The 23,435-nt window shown below is 30.4% G+C and overlaps 1 protein-coding gene across 1 annotated transcript in view; it reads right to left on the bottom strand.

Annotated features, from left to right (window-relative positions):
* Nucleotides 1-23,435, bottom strand: part of LOC117239622 (neurotrimin-like) — a 257,399-nt gene that overhangs the window by 111,792 nt on the left and 122,172 nt on the right. The window contains exon 2 of the mRNA XM_033505341.1: nt 1,305-1,402. Within this exon, the coding sequence (XP_033361232.1) occupies nt 1,305-1,402 (98 nt within the window). The remainder of the gene's footprint in view (nt 1-1,304; nt 1,403-23,435) is intronic.

The raw sequence follows: 23,435 nt of genomic DNA, 5'->3' as shown, positions 1-23,435 counted from the left end.
AAAAAAATTCAACAATATGTAAACAAATTACGTAAAATTTATTATAACTAAGAAGATGACAAGAACTGCGAAATCTCGAATGAATTGGCTGTAAATGCATTTAATGCTTTAGGTTGATGATAAAATAATTCCAAAGGGGTTAAATTTTCATGGCCCTTTGTTTTCGAGAAATTAGTAAGTTCTTTTTATATCTCACTTTATAAATTCTTTGAGTATTAATATTATGCTTTCTTAATATTAAATTCCTAGAATTTATTTTGATAAAGTTTTGATTATTTTTATTTATCATAGTACTCCTACATATTTCTACAATTTTACGGGTGGAAATTGTAGTAAATACATTTAAAACATAAGAAATTGCTGCTCTAATTTCTCGATTAATTCCTCGAAAACAAAGGATCATGGACTCAAATTCTTTTGAGACTGTTTTACTATCAACCTAACGCATCAAATGTATAAGCAACCAACTCGTTCGAGATTTTGCAGTTCTTACCATTTCCTTTAGGTACAAATAACACGTAACAAATGTATTTAAACGCTATGTTTTAAAGTCCATAATTTATAACATGTATTTAGCCAAAAATTTAATAATTGATGGCCTTCAGAATATTTTAAATTACTGGGAACTCAATGGAGATAAAAATTTAACGTTTATCCATAACTAAGAATCGCGAACGAGAAAAGATTCTAAACAAGTAAATCTGGACATTAAATTAGATTTCAAAAAGGAAACTTGCATAAAGAAATTCCCGCTTTTCCAAACAGAGGTACATGAACAGTTCACTACAAAATAGAAAAGTATAGCAGCGACAGAAGTATTGCAAATAAATCACGATTCAGAAGTTGCATCGAAAAAAATTAATATCAAAAATAGGATAGAACAATTCTTCTAATGAAAAATCCCTTCATATATGCACCAGGATTAGCATTAACGGTTGTTAGAAACTTTAAGTAAATGATACTCGCACAATTATGACAAAGATTTTTATAGAAAAACAATATTCATGACAAAGTTTCATAAAAGGAATCGTATATTAGCAAGAGAGACAAACCACCGCTCAAATACTTTCATAATTTTACAAATCAGTATCTTTGTAAAAAGACAGCAATAAAGATATTCGATGAATTTATAATATGTAGTAATTTTGTCTAAATATTTTGAAACTTCAATGCAAATGAAGATATTATGTATGAGTATGAATGGCTCTCATCATTTATCAGGGATGTACAGTGTAATTTTATCAGGGGAAGAAAACAAAGCACATACATGCGAGATTAAGATACATCGTTAGCGAAAAGTTTACCTTGAAGGCAGAAAGGTTTGCAACAACGCAAGCGAGTACAGCTTCTCTGCCCAATGGGATCGTCACGTTTGTTATTGGCACAGTAAAACTCGGTCCCTCTGAAACACAAGAATGTTATCTTTTAAGCATGTAGTTAAGTCTACTTTATCGCAAAAAAACATGTAAGTACTCTGTACATATACATTTTCATGTTTTATTTACTTATTTACCATAATACATAATATTTAAACGTGAATTATGTTTAAATTTTCAGCTAATATTATTGCTAGAAAATGCATGAGAATACTTCTACATTTTTATTAATCTATAACTTTTACTAATTAAAATAAAAATTTGTAGCTTCGTGGAAATACTAGCAGCGAAAAGTAACAATAAGTACTTTTTAGTTTTGTATTTTAATTGCAGAACTTTAATGTTTATTTAATAAAAGCTTATATTTATATGTATATCTGCACACGATTCAAATATTGCAATGAACATTCATATCTTTTAATAAAACATTAATGTTACGGTTTTAGAGCAGTTGAGTTCAAGCGACAATTTGTCGCACGACAGTTTTACCGTTTAGGAAAAGGTCATTTATTTATATGGACTTGTTCATATTTGATAGCGATGCGACTACAGAACGACTTTGTTATTTTCAAGGCTTAGCAACTGGATAATGACTCATTTGCTTCCCTGTTCTAGTCGGTTCTATAAAATTAATAAACGTTTTCACACTAACAACAAAACAGACTTTCTAATGTCATTGATATTTATATGTCTCAGAAGAAAAAGAACGTCAACTTCTAATTCATGAAGTACCCCTTAATGTATTTTGATACATAAGTGATGGACTTATTAATGACAACAATTCATCAAAAATATCTATGCTCATTCCAAAATAAACGGCAAATTTGGAAGGATAAATTCTTCACTCATTGTATAGTGCATGAAGCCTTATCTTCAACAACCGTTCTCTGCACAACGGATGCACTCAATGTTGTTTTTGTTTCTCCTTTCTTCCTTTCTTTGATTAGAAAGGCACAATTTACTGCTGTTTTTTCGAAGTCCATGGCGAAACTAATAACGAAAACCAACAGTCTTGTTGCTAATTACACATAGGTACAGCGATAAAACTGTTTCGTTATATTAACATTAATTAATATATATGTTATATATATTTTTGTATGTATTTGATAATATGTTTTTCTCTAATACTTTAATAAATTATTTTATTATCTATAATATTAAATTTTATTATTTATGATACTTGATTAGTAATATTTATTTTTATACTGCAGAATTCATTTGATTCATTTTGCTGATCGTGATTGATAATAACAACGTAGAGATATCTGTAGAAAGAGTTTGAAAAATTTCACTATCAAGTTAAAAAATTGAAATGTACCGTAGCAAAAGAGTATAAACACTCTCGCTCTACTGTCACTTGGCAAGTAGAGCTTAAATGAAAGTATGTCTTCACTATCCTTGTCTCCATAAACAGATTTTTAAGATAAATTAACTATTTATAAAAGAATCTTCAACTTAAAAAGAAACAATAATTTCAGTAAAACCGTTATTTCCCGTTATAAATTGATAAAGTACAACTAGGCATTTTACAGATTCGTTCAATTACACGTCCAAGAACGAGAAATATTTTCTGCTCAAAAAAAGATTATCTAGCGCGTGGCAATGATGTTTATTGCCATGGTTACCAAACAAAGATAAGAGTACAATAGATCCCCGTATAATATAGGGGATACATTCGGTGTTTTATGAGCCACTCATAGGTTGTTCACTACTGCGGACAAATCAAGCGTGCTTCGTCACGACGAATTTCTCTGATATTTGCTTGGTTTACTTTTCTCAACTACATTTATTCCAGTCACCTTCTATGATCGCATCTTATCGCGCTATCATATATATCGTGTTACATAAATACTACCGTAATTCTTGCACTATATAATATAACACTTAGTATAACACGTAAAAACACATATCATGTTGCAGAAGACATTCACTGGTTCACGATCATTCGCATTTGAAGATCAAACATTACTCATTTAATAGAAGAAAGGTAAAAGTTATTAAACAAATTCCACAATTTGATCGACGAACGAGCTTTCTTAAGCAATTCACGTTTGAATATTTTCATATATTTTTTGCTCAATGTGTTTAATCATGTAAAAGGAATAAAATCGAAAAATAATTTTCAATTCATCCTTATTTTACTTGTTTAGCTGCAAAGATTTTTAATTAAATTCTACGATTTTCTTTGCTCTCGGTTTTTAGTTCCAATTCTTTTCGTATTTCTATTTAAATTCTCGTTCTAATTAAAAAACGAATAAAATGCTTGGAAGAAAAAATAAACGTGGAAATTGATGAAAAGGGGATATTAATTAAAGCTGATAATACACGAAAGAGAAAGATTTGATGAAAATCTAGTTGAATTTCAGAGTAATGAAGAATAATGAATTTCAGTTTTCATAGAACGCATCGTTCCCAATGCATACACGTGACGCCCCACGTTCTCTAAGTAGCTCATTCTCTATATTCTGCTGCATCGGCATACTGCTGAGAATTTACTGACACGGTACAATTTGGTTTTGTATAAAATATCGCATGCGACACATTATAGACCCGTGCATCATAATCATTTGCCGTCCGGAATATGTGTCTAACTAAATGCATTATAATTTATATTTATATCTATGTTTCTATCTGTATTATACATACATATATACAGCTTACTGTCAATTGTATTATATTGATAGTTTTATATTGGCAAACAAATTTTTAAGAAACATACGTAGACATCTTTATGACACAAAATATAATTGAAAAACATTTTTACATGTTGTTGTGCAAAACAGAATCTTCAGATATTTGTTTCGTGATGTTGCTCGTGTATAATGTACCTTAGTTGGTAAATCTAATGTATTAGAAATACATGTAATAAAACTTGATATAGCTCTTATGGAACGACGTATGGGGTTAACTATTTTCAGATAGAGAAGGGAAAGAAGGTTAGTTCTTTAGAATATTTAAAAGAAAATCGAAATTAATGTATGAAAAGTATATCTGAAAAAGTACCTGTCGTAATGAAGATTACACAAAATATTAATTATTTTATTTAAATTAATAAACATTTCTTTTGAAATATTAGAGTTGTTGGTTTTTGAGTCAAATATTACTTGAGAAATAATGAAAGAATTACAATAAAATCAAGTATATTTTTAAATTTATTCATAGAAGCAATACGTATTTCTATTTGGTAGATAATCTCAAATTGTTACACAGTGCTATAAAGAATGTTTCAAGACGGGTGCTACAGCCAAATAAAAGATTATTCTACAAATATAAGTTAAAAAAGTATTAATCTTCTCTGTTTCAAAAAAATTGTGTTTCGAAATTCGTCGAATAGAAAGTAAAAATTGTTCGATTTAGCTTTTGGCAAAGTTCCCTCGACATTTGTTTCAAATCCAATTTTTTCGAAAGCGAAGTCCTACACGAGAAAGCTATTGTTTTGATTTATCTTTCAAAAAGTAAAATAGTCTCTTAAATAATTGCACTTCTATTCCTGAGATATACTAATAATATATTAATAACTAATATCGTTCGTCATTTAGGCGTACATACTCTGCTCGTTCGGCCACTATTATTTATTATTTATCCCATCTTGTAATAAAATAATATTAATAGAAAGTTTATTATCTTTCTACGTTATTTATTTTTTCTATCTTTATGTTTGTAAATAGTTATATTTTTGTTTCTTATTCTACTAAATAGTTTCATTTTCAACACTCCATTTTTTTGTAACGAATACAGGAGATTGTTTTCTACCAATTTTATTTTTGAGGGAACATAGGTCAACAATACTAACTACTGACTGTACGAGTACCAAAATAGTCGTTCGAATAGAATTGAAATTGATTTGCATGGAGTGCAGAAATTTTGAAAAGTTGGGAACCAGGAATAGGGGATAGGACAACGTTTTGCGAGAATGAAATTGTTTGCTTTTAGAAATAATTATTTCGGAATAATGTATCGTGTACTTACATTATTATAGTTACAGACTATGTACAGTATATTACATTATTTACAAATTTCAATTAAAATATAAAAATTAACATAGTTTATAAATACGAAATACAATGATATCGTATGATTATTTTTTCTAAAATTATGTAAGCATTTTTTATCGTTCAGAAGATGGCATCTGAAACAGCATAGGAGCAAAAGAAGGATTCGACTCGCTCGCTTATCATCATACAATTCCTTATACAATTTTATTTGTAAATATGAAACATACAGCCAATTCTTGTGCTTATACTAGTTCTATTAGATACAACCAATTTCTTTCCAAATTTTCTGAAGGATGCACGATACTTCGTACATACAATATGAGCTCTACAATGGAGCATTCTTAGAACTTCAGGCTAAACTCAATTGTTATAGGTCGATATAAACAGATCGAGAGACTTAATAATAACCAGTCCTAGGAAACTATAAATATTAGTGTCATATCAATGACGAATCACTGTCACGCCCCTTTTCGACTTTCTTTGATAGTCTAATTTTTTATTCATTCATAATCCTAAACAATTCAATATTGATTCTAGAAATGTAAATAATATGTCACATTCACCCCTGAGGTATCGTAACTGAATCATTACATACATACTAATTTGGATCAATATGCGAAATGTTTAATGCTTACCTCAGTTGACAACGAGACAGAATTCGTTGTTACGTTGCACGAAGTATAAAATGATCAAATGTTTAATGCCACGTAACGTTTTAGTTATTATATTTAATTTTATTTCATTTTGTAATTCATGCTTTAATTTTTTATGTATTTATATCTGTCCTTATACTGTCCACCTTTATTTTTAATAGGTTTTATATTTCAAATCATAACAGTCTCTTAATTTGTCTATAGACAGTGAAACTTCTTTTACAATGGAAAATGTTAAAGAAGAGAAAAAGATTGCCACATAAATACATACATAAAGTTTTTTAAATCCTTCTTCATGTAATCTTTTGTGCAATATTATTCGGTCTCAGCATTAGTAATTAATGTATACCTATTCTGTGAATTTTCTAAATTACTGTTACTAAAGTTTGTAAAATTGTTCTGAAGATAAAAGTGACTGTAATTTCATTGTATGAATATTATCTACAATCTTTCCTGTTAATTCAAAGCTGTACAAAATGAAAATATTTAAAAAATTGTTAATTTAAAGAAAAATGATTTAATACATAATGGAGAAGATTCATATCTACGTACAACAAAGTTACTTAATTTCGTATATTTGATTGAAATAATTTTTCTTATAATAGATAGATTATGAATAATTTAAAGTACTTAAATTAAACAAATTAGCCCGTATAAAAGAATAAATTTTTGTTTTCTCTACAACTATAAAATTATAATATTATTTACGTCAAATATATTCGTTCGAAAATATTTTAATTATTTGGGATTTATAGCCATAACGGTGCACTAATATGTATTTAAAGAGGATTATTATAGCTAGTTAACGAATCTTCGGTTCCCAAAATGCTTTGAGGATTTGTTACGCTAAGTAGCCATGTACGAATTGCGTAAAGGCGATGGAGAGGCAAAGAGAGGCAATGTTGGAAAGGGGGTGGAAACCTGGTGTGCGCCAACAGATAAGCACTGATCCCAATTACACGTTGAGTAGACCAGTTTCCAGGCTGAACGGATCATGGATTATTGACTCCATCTTGATTACTCCGCTGCCGTCAATACAATTGAGAGATCGATATACCTTAAATTTCGTATACTTGACATAAACATGAATCATGTACCTTTTACATTTACAACAGATTTACTCTTCACCTATCTCTATAATTACACGGTTAGAGAGAATCGAATTTATCAGTATTTATATTGAAACAAATATCTTGCCTGATCACACTTTCGACTGCGTTCAAACAAAGTTAAATTAATCGTAATGAAGTTACAAAGGTATTTTGAGTAATAACTGGCGAAATTAAACAAACACAAAATTTGGATCGTTATACAGATCGATATTTGATGTCAACAGTTGCTTAAATAAAGTTAATGGAAAATGAAGCCTCAAAATTATAATTAAAAATTTTCTAGTACAGTAATAAAGTCAACATGTTATGTTTGATAATTATATTTCCATAAATTTCGCCATTTTGTTTATACTAATTTCACTTGCTTCATTAAATAAGTATAAATTAATGTGGACATTAATATAAAATTTATAATGTGTAATTTATTTATATACCTACATATAATAAACTCAAACGTATCTCGTAAACTCAAACCTATCTTTTTTTAATCGAACTTCTCATTTATAGTCTTGTTACTTTATTTTGTACAGAATATTCGTTTAAAATGAAATTGTAGTTTAAATTATTTGCATTAAAAGAATTTTATTTTCAAGTTTATTCAAAAATTACAGAATAATACACTTTGTTTTTAATGTAATTTTTAAAAAACATGAATTTGGAAAACTAAACACATAAACTGTTTACGGTTTTTAGAAGTATACAAAGAGTTCTAAATAATTAATAAGAAATTTAAGATTGCAGGAAAGTATTGATAAATTGATATAATTGATGTACTAATATTTCATATAAATATCTATTAAGGTTCTTAATTAGTGTTATAGGTACTTTGTAAGAACTATGATATATATTTCCTTAAAATAAATTTTATTTTATATCTATATTTTTCAATAAGTCGATGTCTTACGGTCTGTTGAATTCGTTTCGCCACATTCTTTGACTATGAGATAGAAGTATGTCACGCATCGTCAAAGAGCTCTTGAAACGGTTTTAACGTTTCCTGTAATTGACTATGTTCCCTTTACTTTAATAGCTCTCTTAACTACCTTTGATAGCCCTGTACGTGTATGTATTTTATCTACCACATCAAAAAATTTACAAACATATTATACACTGTGAAATTTGCACATAAAAGTATTTATAGATATACGCTTGAAAACTACTCTCAATTATGAATATATTTAGATTCAGATTAAAATATTATATTATACCCATTTTATTATGTGTAATCGTCGTATTATTGATTACTTTAAGCATCTAAACTTTTTTAATCGATTTCTTGTTGATACGAATACGTTTTCTAAAAGTGCATCTAATTTTCTACGACAAAATTTCGACAGAAATCTTCGACTTCTACTTGTTTGTATTAATATTTATGCACTGTAAAATTAAAATATTCATAATTGTAACAACGTTGTGATCTTCCACATGATTATTCTATGTGTTATTAGTATGCAATACGTATTGTGTACTATACATACCTGTGAGTATTACGTATCTTCTCTTGCTCCAACTTATAGCATTGTTACATTTTGGATATTTTGATTACTCGAAGAAAAACTAATGAATCACAATGTATTATAATCATCTATGAGATCACAAATTGTTAGAATTTTTACAATTTTTACAATCATACATAATATGAATAAATCTACCGTATGCTGTACATTACCTACCATTACTGTAATGGTATTGGATGAAAGAAAGTTAAAAATTAAAATGTTAACAGATGGTATACAGTACTAAACAAGAGTTTGATTATATGTATATAATTGTTCTTTACAATGAATTTAAAATCATTTCTTTTAAATAAATTTTTTCTTTCAAATGAATTTATACTTTAGGTCAACAAACAAACAGTTATTTATATAAAAACGGTAACGTAAATAATGTAAAATTCGATATTTATAATAAATTTACTCGCGTATTTTTACGTTTTTTTGCAAAAGATAAATGTCAATAGCTTTAACTAGGCAGCACCAAAATGATAATCACGAAAAAGCTAAGAATGTGGTGAACTTATAATGTTATTTGACGCTATATTAATTCCACCGAGGTCACGGTTCTAAAAATTTCGCACTAAGTCGCAGTATACCTAAAAATTCAGTGACTTTAAATTTGTACTGCGCTTAAATTTTTCATAAAAGTTATACTAGCAGGTGAAATATATTTATATGTCGGGTTTGTCGGGTTGGCGTTAGTCTTAGGGGCGCGTCGCGTATCTTCATTAGGACAAGCCATCCTAGTTGTTCAATGGAGATTATATTTACAATTATATGTACAAGTGTTGATTTAACAGGGTTTAACAATTAATCGTGATAATTAGACACTCTTAATATAAAGACAATGTTCTTAGGTTCAATAACGAACCCACGGTCAACGGGAAAACTCTTTGTACAATTGAATATGTTTTGATTCTCAAAGTGACGTTAGCTGTGTCGCACGGTATCTTTCTAATTGTCTGACCAGACGTTGTGTGTAAACTCTTCAACATTTGTCAATTGCATATTGACCGGGGATATCAACAAAATTCCAGGCGCCATTACTAGGTTGACCCGCGTAGAGCCGTCATTGATCCTGACCGGGGCTTGTTTGTTAATACAGCGTGTGCCCCTCAATATTAGTTCTTCTATTATTAAGTAAAAACGTTCATCCCGTGACCGTGGCTACGTTCGGCAACCAGTTGTGTCACTTCGAGCCCAAGCCCACTGTCACAAATCTCGGGCAAACATAACCAGATCGTATCACAACAACTACTTCTAAGTTCTATTATTTAAGTACAGCTATAATAAATAGTTTAGACCAAAGTATTGGGGATCTTCCCAAAATTCCAAAAGAAAGGCCCGATATACCTACATCTCCGACATATATTATTATACTAATACATGAAAAATAATTACTTTCATTAAAATAGATATAATTCTGATTATATAATATAATTATACAGTCAAATCTCTATTTATATTTCATTTTCTTAGTTCTGTCTATAAAAATATGAATTTGTATAACCGTCCAGTCTAGTAATAATGCTTTTTGTCACATTACAATTTCTGTAATGGAATTTTTTTTATTAATAAAGTTATTTCTGTAATATCATAGTTTCTTTACTTCCTTGATTTGAATTTATATTACTTGTTTTTCTTCCAAAAAATTAAAACTCATCTTAAGAGTTATCATTTACGTGGATCAAATTTAAAAGGTTATAACATGATGATTTCTTGTACTGTTTCCTAGTTATAGATACAACGTCGGCAATGTTTCAACAATATGCGGCCTGCTATTTTGAAGAGGATAGTATTGAGTCTCCAATACAAAATAAGTCACATTACCTTTTTAGCACACGACGTATATTGCTGTTCGTTATTAATTAATTAATTTATTTGATCATTGATTACTATAAGAATTCTGTTTGTATGAATATGATAATCAAGGAAATGCAAGTTATTGCGCTGTAATTGCGTGATTTCAATAATTTCAATCTGGAAACAGAATGATTCGAGAGAATAAAAAGAGTCAGAGCATCTAAACAAATTTATATCCTAATAGTTTATATTATTTTAATTTTATTAAAGTGAAGCTTTTCTTTTTAGCAAGTATAGTATATGAATAGTAATAAATTAATCAGTATTTAAGAAGTTAAATATTATACACGCGATTATAAATTATACGATAAAATAATGTAAGTCAGATACTCATGAGTCGTATAAGATGTATAAGATTCTATAAGACAAAAATTTTCTTTACAGTAAATATATTTTTCATATTTTTTATATTAATATAAGAGTATATATAAGTGTATGGAAACTAGAAAAAAAACAGTACAACAAATGAACACTGTTTTATAGTTTTCTAGTTCTTTAAAATATCCCTTTCGGAATACACTGAATGTTATCACTACTATTGTAATCGTCATATCTATTTACAGATTAAATCGACCTAAGTTTAAGGATTGTTAGAGAAGTAAGTAACAGCAGCAGGCAATTCATCAATTACTTTAATCCAATATAACTACCATTCGTTGGTGTAGATTCAAGAAGATAGAATTAAGTAAGAAAAACAAATTGTCGATCAAATGTACACAGCCATACGTATCTACTAACACAATGGAAACAGTAAAGTTACCAGGAATTCGTATTACTTCCTTAGTCATTAATTACTAATGGGTACAGAACCATTGGAGCTGTGTAAGAAACTGAAAGGTTAACGTTGCTTTAACTGTGCAGACCATTAGAGCGAATATATTCATAGACAAAGATACTGCAGAAGTTTCTTCATCACGAAAACTAAAATCATAAGAAAAATAAAAACAGGTTTTATAGAACAATGTAAAATTGCAAGCTTATTTTTACGTTAAATAAATTTATAAGGATTAGAAATCTATAATTCTGTTTTCATTTTATACTTGAAAAGAACTAGAAATAATTAATACAATCTGAATTCGCATATAATGCTAAAAACTTACATCAAAATGACCATTTAAGTCAAAATGTCATATATCTTAATAATTTTTAACGTTTTAAACGTATACACAGGAAAGATAAAATAGTGTTACATGTTGATTTCAATCAAAGCTGTTTCTTTTACTTAGATGAGACAGGGATCTAGTTCACTGGTCAAACAACAAAATTTCGTAGAATCATTGCTAAAGAGACAAGAGGCTCATCCGCTTTGTTAAAATGGAATAGCATAGTAGTTTATTTTTAGTCGAAGGGGTTAGGGACTTCATTGAATCTAATAATATTTATTTTAAATATACTTTTTTATTCTATGGAGTAAATACTTTTTTCAAAAGACTCTTTAAAAAATTGCAAAGACAAAATGAATATACATATGATGTATTGAAAATCATTCTGTTCAACGTTCAATATCTATAGGACAATCGTGCAATTCGATTCTTTTTTATAGTATATATATAGTATATATAGTATATATAATACATATAGTATATATAGCATATATAGTAGGTATACTATATATAGTATACTATAGTAGAGTATATTATACATACTATACATGCTGTGTACATCAATAGCCATTTTTATCCTTTATGTTAACTATATACATACTATATATAGTATAGTATATATATAGTATACTATAGTATAGTATACTATACTTTTGATGTACACATCTATACAGTCTGTACATCGGTGTCTGCTGGTGGAACCCCGACATCGCGGAGCTGAGGACGAGATGCGTCCGGGCCCGAAGACGGTACCTAAGGGCACGCCGTTGGCAATGATGCGACGAGGAAGAAGTCTTCTTACGCTACCGGGCGTACCGCGTGCTACGGCACTCGCTGCAAAAGGAGATCAAGAACGCCAAAGACCGTGCCTGGTCCGAGCTAGTTGAAGCAGTCGAGTCTGACCCATGGGGAAGGGCATACAGGACGGTGACGCGAAAACTTCGCCCCGAGGGGCCCCATGGCAACGATGGAGATGGAACCTGCGCTGCTGCTGCGGATCAACGGGACGCTTTTCCCTCCGCAAGAAGACAGTGCGGCAGAACAGTTGCGGGAAACGACACGGCCGATGGAATGAGGGGATCACTGGGAAGTCACGGAGGAAGAGATGTGGGAGGCGACCAGAAGAATGGCCTCCCGCGACGTGGTGCCTGGCCGGTCTGGCCCCCAGACTTCGGGGCCTCTACACTAGATGCCTGAGAGAGGGAGTTTACCCCCGGGCATGGCGGACGGCGAGGCTGGTTTTGCTCCGTAAAGAGGGCCGACCGACGACTTCGCCGTCGGCGTACCGGCCGATATCCCTGCTAAACGAGGTCGGTAAACTCCTCGAGAGGGTGGTCGCCACCCGCTTGAAGCGACACATGGTGGAACGGGTGCCAGGTTGGCACGAAAGCCAGTACGGCTTCCGGAAGGGACGCTCGACGATTGACGCGGTCAGACGCGTGCGAGCGCTCACAGAGGACATAGTATCCCGGAACGGCGTGGCGCTGGCGGTTTCTTTGGACATTGTCAACGCGTTCAACTCCATGCCATGGGACAGGATAGTGGCGGCTCTGGAGCACTTCGAGGTCTCCAGCTACCTCGTCCGGGTTCCTGTAGGGAGGACTTGCTTATGTAAGTCTATGGGGGCTGGCAAACCCACGGTCCCGCAGCCAGGGAGGACCGTCGGGACAAGCGTCCCGTTTACGTGAGTCCTCTATGTACACCGCAGGGAAGGTCGCCGGGAGTGTAAGGTGTTTAAGTACGGTTACATTCTCTCTACGTGGCCTTAGGTAGTAGCGCACCCACGATCCTGATGCCAAGGATGAGACCGTCGTGATAAGTTCCCGGGTACTTTGTACCTTGAGGCCCCCCCCCCCTTACGTGAGACCCATCTGGAACTGCCGAGCACGGTTAGCAGGCCGCTAGCCGGTAGTGACGTGGCCCTACATCCACACGATAGCGCTACTAATGACTTAGGATAGTACCACGGGGGTCGAGTGAAAGCCCGGAGGGAATAGCGACCCCTGTGCTCCCGCTCACATTCAGGATGACCCAGGTTACTCATTGGACACGGCGAGTTCCTGAGGAAAATCGGACGGGAGACGACAAACATTTGTCACCACTGTGGAAAGGGTAGGGACACAGCGCAGCACACGCTGGAGTTCTGTTCGGCGTGGGAACTGCCCCGCTACACTCTGCGGCACGCCATAGGAGAAAGATTGACCCCCTCAGCGATTGTAGAAGCGATGTTGAGAGGGTCACAGGAATACGAGGCCGTCCGCCTCTTCTGCGAGCGAGTTATGCTCGCGAAGGAGCGGACAGGAAGGGAGAGAAAGAAAAACTTTCACTCGCAGGATAAGACGATGGAGGAGGATAGCAGTCAGGCGACCTAGAGCCGCTCTATCGCCGTCCCAACGGACCACGACTAGAAGGAGCGACAGCGCTAGGAGCAATGGCCCCCCGCCCCCCTAACGCCAGATCAATAGGCAGGAATTATTAGGACTGGCTCGAACAAAAGGACGCGGCAAGGGGTGCAATAGAAGTTAATTCATAAGAGGTTCCTGGAGCACTGGATGGTCATCGTGGAGTTTTAGTCGGTAGGAGTCCGACACTACTCTGCTGTTACGCGATTATTGCGGATACAGCGGAGTGTCCATGAGGATTTCTCCACGTACAAAAAAAAAAGAAGTCTGTACATCGGTTAATTCCTTAATATTGTCAAATGTTCAAGACAGTGTTTATGGAAAATATAGAAATGCAAAAACATTTTGAATATTTCATAAAATGATTTGTAGTGTATCATAGAATATACCTATTTTGATATACTTCAACGAAGTTTCAGAAAAGTCTTGAAAAAAATATTCCTTTTGTCGTAACTTTTTAAATAAGACAAACAAAATATCATCAAGTAAATACCATCAAGTTCAATAAGAGCTGTCAGATTAAAGAAATTAATACGATATTTCATTTAAAAAGAGTGCAAGGGTCAATTTTAATTCCCTAGAAGACACTCCAGAAAAATTTGTTATATATCAAATATAAGAATTACATATCAAAAATTTATGTTTGCTGTGATTTCGAGTAAACAAGTATTTCATTTGATCTATCCTGCTTATATGTATATATCAGCAATGAAGAAATAGATAGCGGAGGAAATAAGTTTGCGGTGTGCGTAATAAAATGCTACGCCCAAGATAATGTAATTTATAACAAGTGAAACCTATTACACTGTCAATCTTCCGTGAAAATCTGTAGCTGAATGCAGAATGATTTTTCATTTTAGTTCTGGTTGATTCACATTGCTGATGAAAAGAAGAGTGGATAATACTGGCTATGGCTTGGGTTAGGTTCATCAATATCCAGCTATTGAGAAGATATTGGTCATCCGTTATCATGCCATTTTTCATCGCATGCCACTAGCTTGTACAAGATTTGCCTACTGACATAGAGCTGAAAAAGTGTGCTTTATATTTTATGCAGAAAATTCCAATCTTTTCGAAGTTTTTAAATAACTTACATTCGGATACGTTAATTTCAATTAAAAATTGTCAATAATTATCAATACATTTAGATTAAGTTAAATTAAAATAAAAATCAAACAAATTTGTATCTATAAATAAAACTATACATTTATAAAATAAGAAAAAAAAAGAGATAGAGAGAGAAAGAGAGTTTCTTATTTTAATTATTCATAATTACTAATAAACAATTTACTGCGTTAGAATCAGTTTTATACTGATTAGAAAAATAATGGTCTGTTTTATACTGCTAGAATATTAATCATCATCGTTTATTATTAAAAAAACGTAATATTAGAAAACATTCTCATAAATATCCACATAATAATTACAGTTATACAGAAAAGAACATTATTCTCGTAAAAAGCTATTATGTTCGTTGCCAGGAGAGGAATGTTTTAGTCTAACTTCTGTGCAAGGATCGATGCTTCTGGATCAATGCCCACTTTTCCTGAACTCGAATTACACTCTATAACGTACTCCATATGACGTTATTGGTTCTTGCCCAAGAAAGCTCTCGTTTATCATCATTTTTCAATTATTTATGACATCCTGTTTACCTTTATACCCTTAAATTCTAACTTTCACTCTTGTTGACATACGCATACCACTTATTATTATTATTTTCTCGTTTCTCTTACGTTATTTTTGTCGAAAGCTCGATTCCATCCAATGTAAATTTTTATTTTTCTGCACCCTTTTTTTTAATAGTTTTCTGTTTAATAGAGGTTTTAAAAATATTCTTTCTCGTGGCGTGTGCGATATTATTTCGTACACCTACATATGTGCATGAAATCATTGTCTATTCTACATAACTTCAATTTCTAATCGCTTTCTTTCATGTTACCATCCTTCCAGAGCTCATTGTTTCACCTTTGAACAAAAGTCGAACAACATAGTTCTGGCGTAAACGGTTTCCTGGTCGATTAAAAGTAACAATGCATAGGTTCGTTAAAAGTGTGGAAAAATCGATAGCAAGCCCTTTTGAATGGTTTCAACTTAATTTACTTTTCTCTGGTCGAATGAACAACCACGTTCATTTTCCCTTTGTAAAAATGTAATTGAACTAACTATATACACATTGCTACTTGATGAAGGTTTCTATTATTAGAAGGCTAATATTAAATAGCTGTTACCTGCTTTTGTTATAAAAATGTTATCAAAACATCGAATTTTATATACAATATCCCTGTCCTGGTAAAAAATACAAAAATAAATAAATAAAGATCCTTGCAAAATACATGTCGTATCCAAACAATGAGGAAAATACGTGCTTTCATAGAATCCAATATCAGTAGAAAGCTTGTATATTACTATTATGTATGATCCATTTTGTTCTATTGGAAATTTTATCTATTTTATCCTTTGGAATTGGAACAATAGAACAAAATGGATCATACATCATTCAATAAAATAATATAAAATAAAAAATGTCGTGCATCTATTATTTCCTTATATAACGAAAGAACCTTTTGGGCAACCTAATACATTAAGGCAACATAAATCTGCGTATGTCTAAAATCATTGTACTAAGAGAAAGAAATAAATTATTATTAGCTTTATTTACTGAAACTAATTTGAAGGAATTTAGTAATAGAATTAACATTATATATACCTTGCTTCCAATTATTTATTTTTAATTATTTAATATTTATATTAAATTTTGATACTATTACAAAGTATTTTTTAATATACATTTCTTACCTTTTTGCATTCAGTATAAGTTGAAAACTATTCTTTTGTATATTTCAACAAATAAATATTATAAAAGTAAATGACTTTAATGATGCCATAAGAAGAAAGATTACACGAGAAGAAGTTCATACGAGTGATGCATTATTTTTAATTGCATGGAAAAGAAATGGATTGAAAATATCTCATAATGTAATATATTATAATGAATCTTATAATGTATTTTTATTTTTGATAACAGAAAAATATGTATAGTTACATCTTTGTTAAGCTTTTAACCTCCTAGCGAAATAAAGATAATTAACATATGAATGCTGTGTATCAATAAATCTTATTCCATTTCATTGCACTGATCTCAGTGATCAGTGATGTTTCTAAGTTGTAAAGAAATTTTTGGACTAAAGATTTTTGTTGTTATTGATGTAGAAAGACAATATATACACATATGCACTCTGAAATTTGTACAAGATCGTAGAAGAAAGAAGTAAATAAAATATTATATAAAATTATACGAAAATAACAAATATTTTAAGGTAAAACTTAGTGTTGCTTTAAACTGATATATATGTTTCGCTATACATTTAACATGTAAGGAAAAAATTTAGCTAGCATTACCACCTTTAAACTGATAAATTTTGTATTGATAGATATTGATTTCTTATAATTTATTGCATGAAATTACAAAACATTTAATCCATATATACATATGCATAAATATATATCTATAAGCATGTGACCATAGTTCTACTAATTCTACGAATTAGGAGATGTAAAAGTAATATCTTATTTTACAATAATTCATTTGAATCGATAACTTTACTTCTACATCGAATGAAATGACAACTTTAATTCTACATATTTCGAATTTTGTAAGACTAGAAGCAATTGCATTAGTTTAAATGTTAGAAGAGTTTTTATTTCTTAAATTACGTGTGATGTCTCTCTAAAAGAAATTTGTGACTTTGAAAAAATATATAACTTCATACTATATTATTACAATATTATTATATTATATATTTATTTATATAACTATAACTGTAGGAATAAATTAATTAATAACTATATTAATTAATAAACAAAGTCTAAACTTTTCCAATGAAGAAAAAAATCTTTCGTAAAGATCGAGGCTAAGCAACCATTTTGAAAATGTTAACCAATATTTCCAGGGAAATACGCGCCCATGAGAAAATGATGTTTAGTTTCAACGGACGCAGCTGCAAGCAGACTTTCAATTCTGTCTCGTCTTTCTCCATTAGCTGACTCATTTCCAATGACTTTCAAAGCGAAAAGGAAGCTGGAATTGTAACTGAGAAACTTTCAGAATAAAACGCATGTGGTATACAGGAACAAACAGCTTTCACTATTAAATTAATTAAATAAATCTCCTCACTTGAAGTTGTGTTGTTTCATGTTTTTTTCTGAATATCTTATTTAATGGCTACAATTACCATAAATATTTAATCGTGAATTCCGTTTTTTTTTTTCGGAAATGAAATGAATTCAAGTTTTTATTGTAATATATTTTATTATTTTATCACACTTTAAGTCATGTATTTTTAACAATTGAATGTCTTAATGTAATATAAATTTAGCTGTATAAATATTCTAACACTAATTGCCAGTTTCTATTTCCAAAAACGATTTGTTTATTATTATCGCAAACTGATACGAATTGAACCAGAATATAAGCAGAATAAATTTTTGAATAGTATGTTTCAATCTGTAGTTACAATCGTAGCTAACAATCGTATTTCAATGTTCCTCCTGGGGGCAAACCGTCATTTACGCTTTATTTCTTTTCCAATGTTTCCAATATTGCTTTGTTCCACAAAAATATGTTTCTGGGACAAAATAACAAGAAGTAAATTCTTTGAAATTGGAAATAGGAAATAAGGACTTAAGATTTTAATTTCGAAAACATTTATTTTACTCCCACGTAATATTTAAAAAAATCTTAATCAAATAAAAACTATATTTTCATTTCTAGGTATTAGTTAATTTTTGCAAAATATAATTTCTATCGCCAGTACATAAATACCTTTTTTATATAACATTTTGTTGTAGCTTGATAATCATTTATATCATCCTGTGGTAGAAATGCACATAATTTGGTAGTATCTTTTTTCTAGTCAGAAGCAAAAGAATAAAAGTAGTCATATTTCGTGCAGTAAATTATTGTAACAAAATTAACAATAAAAAGTATAACAAAAATTTCTTTTTTATTTTATTTATTGTTTATTGAACAAAAGGGATATCGGGAAAAATATTTAACTTTTATGAAAAATTTCCATTATAGTATTTTTCATATCAATTTATGAAGTGTCCGAATATTTTTGAGACATGAAAATTCACTATTTTTCAATATTTCTTTTGATATTTAATCAACGGTTTGCTTTATGGTATCTACATACTATACTTCAATATACTGTAAAACATTTTTTTGCTTTACCTGTATTTGTTTCAGATATAGAACACAGAAGCCAAAGTTATGCCAGTGTTCCAATATTTCCGGGACCAACTGCACGTAATGTGAATATAGCAAAAATGCATTCTTTGTGGAGGGAAGGATAAGATGAGGAGATCAAATAGAATAGTCTCTTGGGTCACCTGATTTGAATTCTATAAATTTTTTTGTGGGGATAGTTAAGGACTTTGATATACTCAAATAATGTACTAGATTTACAATGAACGGAAAATGCATGTCCTACAATACATAGCACAAAAGGAATATTTGAAAATGTACATTGATCTATAATTGGCAGATATGAGATTTGTATAGAACTGGAAGAAAGATATCGAATATCTATAAATATGAAGATTTGGACTACATCTGGTCTATAAGTGTATATGAATACTAATAAATAATAAGATTGATTATATATCGGAAGGTTTACTTTTATAATATATGTTAATTGGACATTTTTGACTCCTCTTCGCGAGTATTATAAGCGCATTTTATCGATAAAGATCCTTCTTTTAATGCTCTATATGTATGGTTACATGTAAAGGTATATCAACATACAAAGAATATGTGAAAATCTTTATTACTTGAATATTATGATTATTATTTAACTTGCAATAAACTATGTATAATAGCATTTTTTCTGAGTTAATTGTAACCAATTAATTGTTTTTATCAGTTAAAATTAATTTATTCTTCAAAATATAGTTTAATGGCATGCATTTAATTTTGTTTTTCCAGTAAGTTCATCTTTGAAAGTATGAACGATCAGTATTATATTATAATTTCAAGACTAAAAATTCTCTACAAAATTAGATTTAATTTCGACATAATTCTAGTTTCTACATTTCCAGTTACAACTCAGATCTATTTCAAATATTTAATCATTTAAGGGGGTGTCCTGAATTAGAATGTTCTAAAACAGCGTCTTTTTGTGATCTTTTTAGAAGAGAAAGAAAGAAATGAAATTATTGAATTTTGAGGTATGGTTTTATATATATTTAACGAATATAAAAAATTCTTTTAAAGTAAAAAAAAATTATAACAAATTTCTAAACCTATTTCATGGGCTGCAGTTTTCAATCGGCGTGAAAGATCCACCTCATAATTCTTGACTGAAACGAAAAACCAAAAAAGGATTAAATTATTATATATTTTTCTTCTCGATAAACTAAAAAAAGTTCGTTAAAAAATTTATTTAAATAATTGTTATAGCACCTCAAAGTTTATTTTTTCTTTTTAAAAAACACATTTTTTCTTTAAACCCGCCAAAATTTTTAATTTCATACTATTTTCTGCCTTTTTCTTAGTTCATCGAGAAGAAAAATATATAATAATTTAATCTTTTTTTGGTCTTTCATTTCAATCAAGAATTACGAGGTAGATCTTTCACATCGATTAAAGACTCCAGCCCATGAAATAGGCTTAGAAATCTGTTATAATTTATTTTTTTACTTTAAAAAAGATTTGTTTGTAAATATATATAAAATACCTCAAAATTCAATAACTTCATTTCTTTCTTTCTCTTCTAAGACGCTGTGTCTAAAAAGACGCTGTTTTAGAACATTCTAATTCAGGACACCCCCTTAATAATTGTATTGAATAATATTATCTATAAAACCAATGGCTATTATGTTAATGTATGAATTTGCCTACATTTTATGAGATGTTCTTATTAAAAAATTTGGTAAATGAATGAATTCGTTAAAAATTTTTCAAAATAATATTCAATTTTATGTAATATGTACGATAGTCGTATGTAAAATATATTTTGGTTTATGTTTTTATAAGAATGCAGAAAAGACCTTTTAAGGACAAAACAAATTTCTATCGAGGTCCCGTTTTATTATAAATTTCCTATAAAGTAAGCATATGTGTAAATATTAGCAACATATTAACCAGTTTTACTTAAAACAAACTATTTTATACAATAAAATATATAATTACACTCCATTACTAAGTAGACATTATCCTTTGACAATAGTCCGGTAAATCGTAAACTGTCTTTCTTCACATAATATAGTTAATAAAACATAATTATATTAAATACGTTTTGTTGAAATTAAGTTTAAGATTAAATACCACCTAAACATTCCCGCTTTAAAAGTTATTAACCTTGAAAGGCAAAATCACGTACGAGGTGAGAGAGAAAACTTGGTCTGCCGACAGCTAAACTTTAATACTTTGGAAATAGTTACGTACACGAGTATGAACTAGTCTCATTATGGACAATGTTCAACAAGTCGAAATTTCTTGAAGTTAATCTAGCGGTTATACAGATATGACTTTTGTCTTAGTTTCTGAGAACTTTAATTAGCTATTACTAAATTTCCATTAATCTGCACATCAGTAAGAAATTTGATTATACATAATACTTCAACTTATTACCATTATTGATTACAGTCATAAGTGAAATTGTAAAGTGTGTGTTGTAAATAGTTTTTTTTTTAGAAGTAATATTATTTTTTCACCAGTATGATTAAGGAAACTTATCCATTTCCTAATTATTTATATTAAAATATATGGAAATAATGTTTTATAAATTGATTAAAATAGTGTTTCATTCATATATGAAATTCGAGAAAAAAATAAATTTTTAAAATTCTGCCATAGCTTTTGCGTAAGAACGAGACGATGGAAATCTTTACGAATTGACAAATATAATTATTTCTACGCTATGTGAAAGCATTATTTCTCGAGACAAGTTTACTAACTTACACAATATATACATAACAAATAATTGTACAATAGCATTTTCAGTGTCAACAAATATGTATAAAAATCAGCGATTAAAAGCAAAAGTTATTTGAAAAGCAAAATTAATATGAAAATTATAACTAACGAAAACGGAATTTTGGTTTCAATTGAAAACTATGATCGTTAAATATTAAGGAAACTTGTCAAAAAAATTAAGCGATTAAAAAGTATTTTTTGAAGCTCTAAGAAGTACCAGTAGCACCGCCTGAAAAGAAGTTAGTCAATTAAAATTCAAAAATTTTTTTCAAGATTAAAAAATTGGCCGTTTTAATCAAAACCAAGAGCAAGCAGTTAATCAATGAACTTACAATTTCAAATTTTGCAGCCATTTCTCTGAAATAAAGGACTAATAACTAAATACTAATAAAGGTAATCTGGAGGTAAGTTAACAAAATAAAACTAATAAAGGACTAAAAGGATATAATAACTGTATAGTGCTCTTTTATTTGCTGCAAACTGAACTCAAACCTCTTTCACTTACAGCTCGACCTGCAGCTACCTTCACACACACGCGCTCACACACGTACATAAAGTCCTTCATTTGCAAAAAATTATTACTACCATATAAACTTTCGTGAATAAAGCTTCTTCATATATTTAAAAATGACGAAGATACTCAGGCAATTCAAGTCACTATATAGAAAAAGTAGGATTTTTTTGTTTTAATTAACAATACAAAACCATCAAAGTAAACGTTCTCACACTTATAAGAATTGCTGAACAGGGACAGATCCTGTTTCAATTAGATGTGCAGGATGCAGAACGGTAAGCTACGAGATTGAATCCGACCTTTTTGCGTTTGAAAACGATGCCGCATAAAGTTTCAGCAGTTAAAAGTAACTTGAAGATTTAATGAAAGTCTCCTGAATCTCAGTTACATAATCAGTATCTCGCATTTTTTATTCAGTGCACGGTTAAAATTTTGTAAGAAATTAAAATTAAAGTTAAATGTTAATTTATTTAAGAAATAATTCTTCTTGTCTAGAAAAAATCGTATTGCTTACTTTTATGACTTATTTAACTTATCGCTTTTAAGAAAATTGTAAATGAGCATATTTCAGTATGTCGAAAGTTAATCTGATACATGCGTATTCTACGAAATTTAATTCTCTCGGAAACAAATAACTTCCAATCGATCCCAGTTGGAAGTTAATCATATTAGCTATACCTACGCGGCAAAGATTACTTTATAGACTATTCAATTTTCTCAAAAACGAAGCCTCCAGTGCAATTTTCTTGATTTGCATCTTATATGTAATGTTAGTACATAGTACATATTGCCAATATTACACGTTAGATGTAACATAAATAAGAGTTGAAATTTATCCATAAAACAACTTAAATCAACCATCATGTCTTTGTCATTAAGCTGCACTTTCATCAGTATTGTCTTCAAAACTTTAATCATTAGTCACTCTTATAATAGCATG

This window comes from Bombus vosnesenskii, unplaced genomic scaffold (genome assembly GCF_011952255.1).
Source record: "Bombus vosnesenskii isolate JDL3184/JDL3185 unplaced genomic scaffold, Bvos_JDL3184-5_v1.1 scf7180000014105, whole genome shotgun sequence".
NCBI classification, from domain to species: domain Eukaryota; kingdom Metazoa; phylum Arthropoda; class Insecta; order Hymenoptera; family Apidae; genus Bombus; species Bombus vosnesenskii.
The sequence above is the reverse complement of the archived record's forward strand: the minus strand, read 5'-3'. Positions and strand labels throughout refer to the sequence as shown.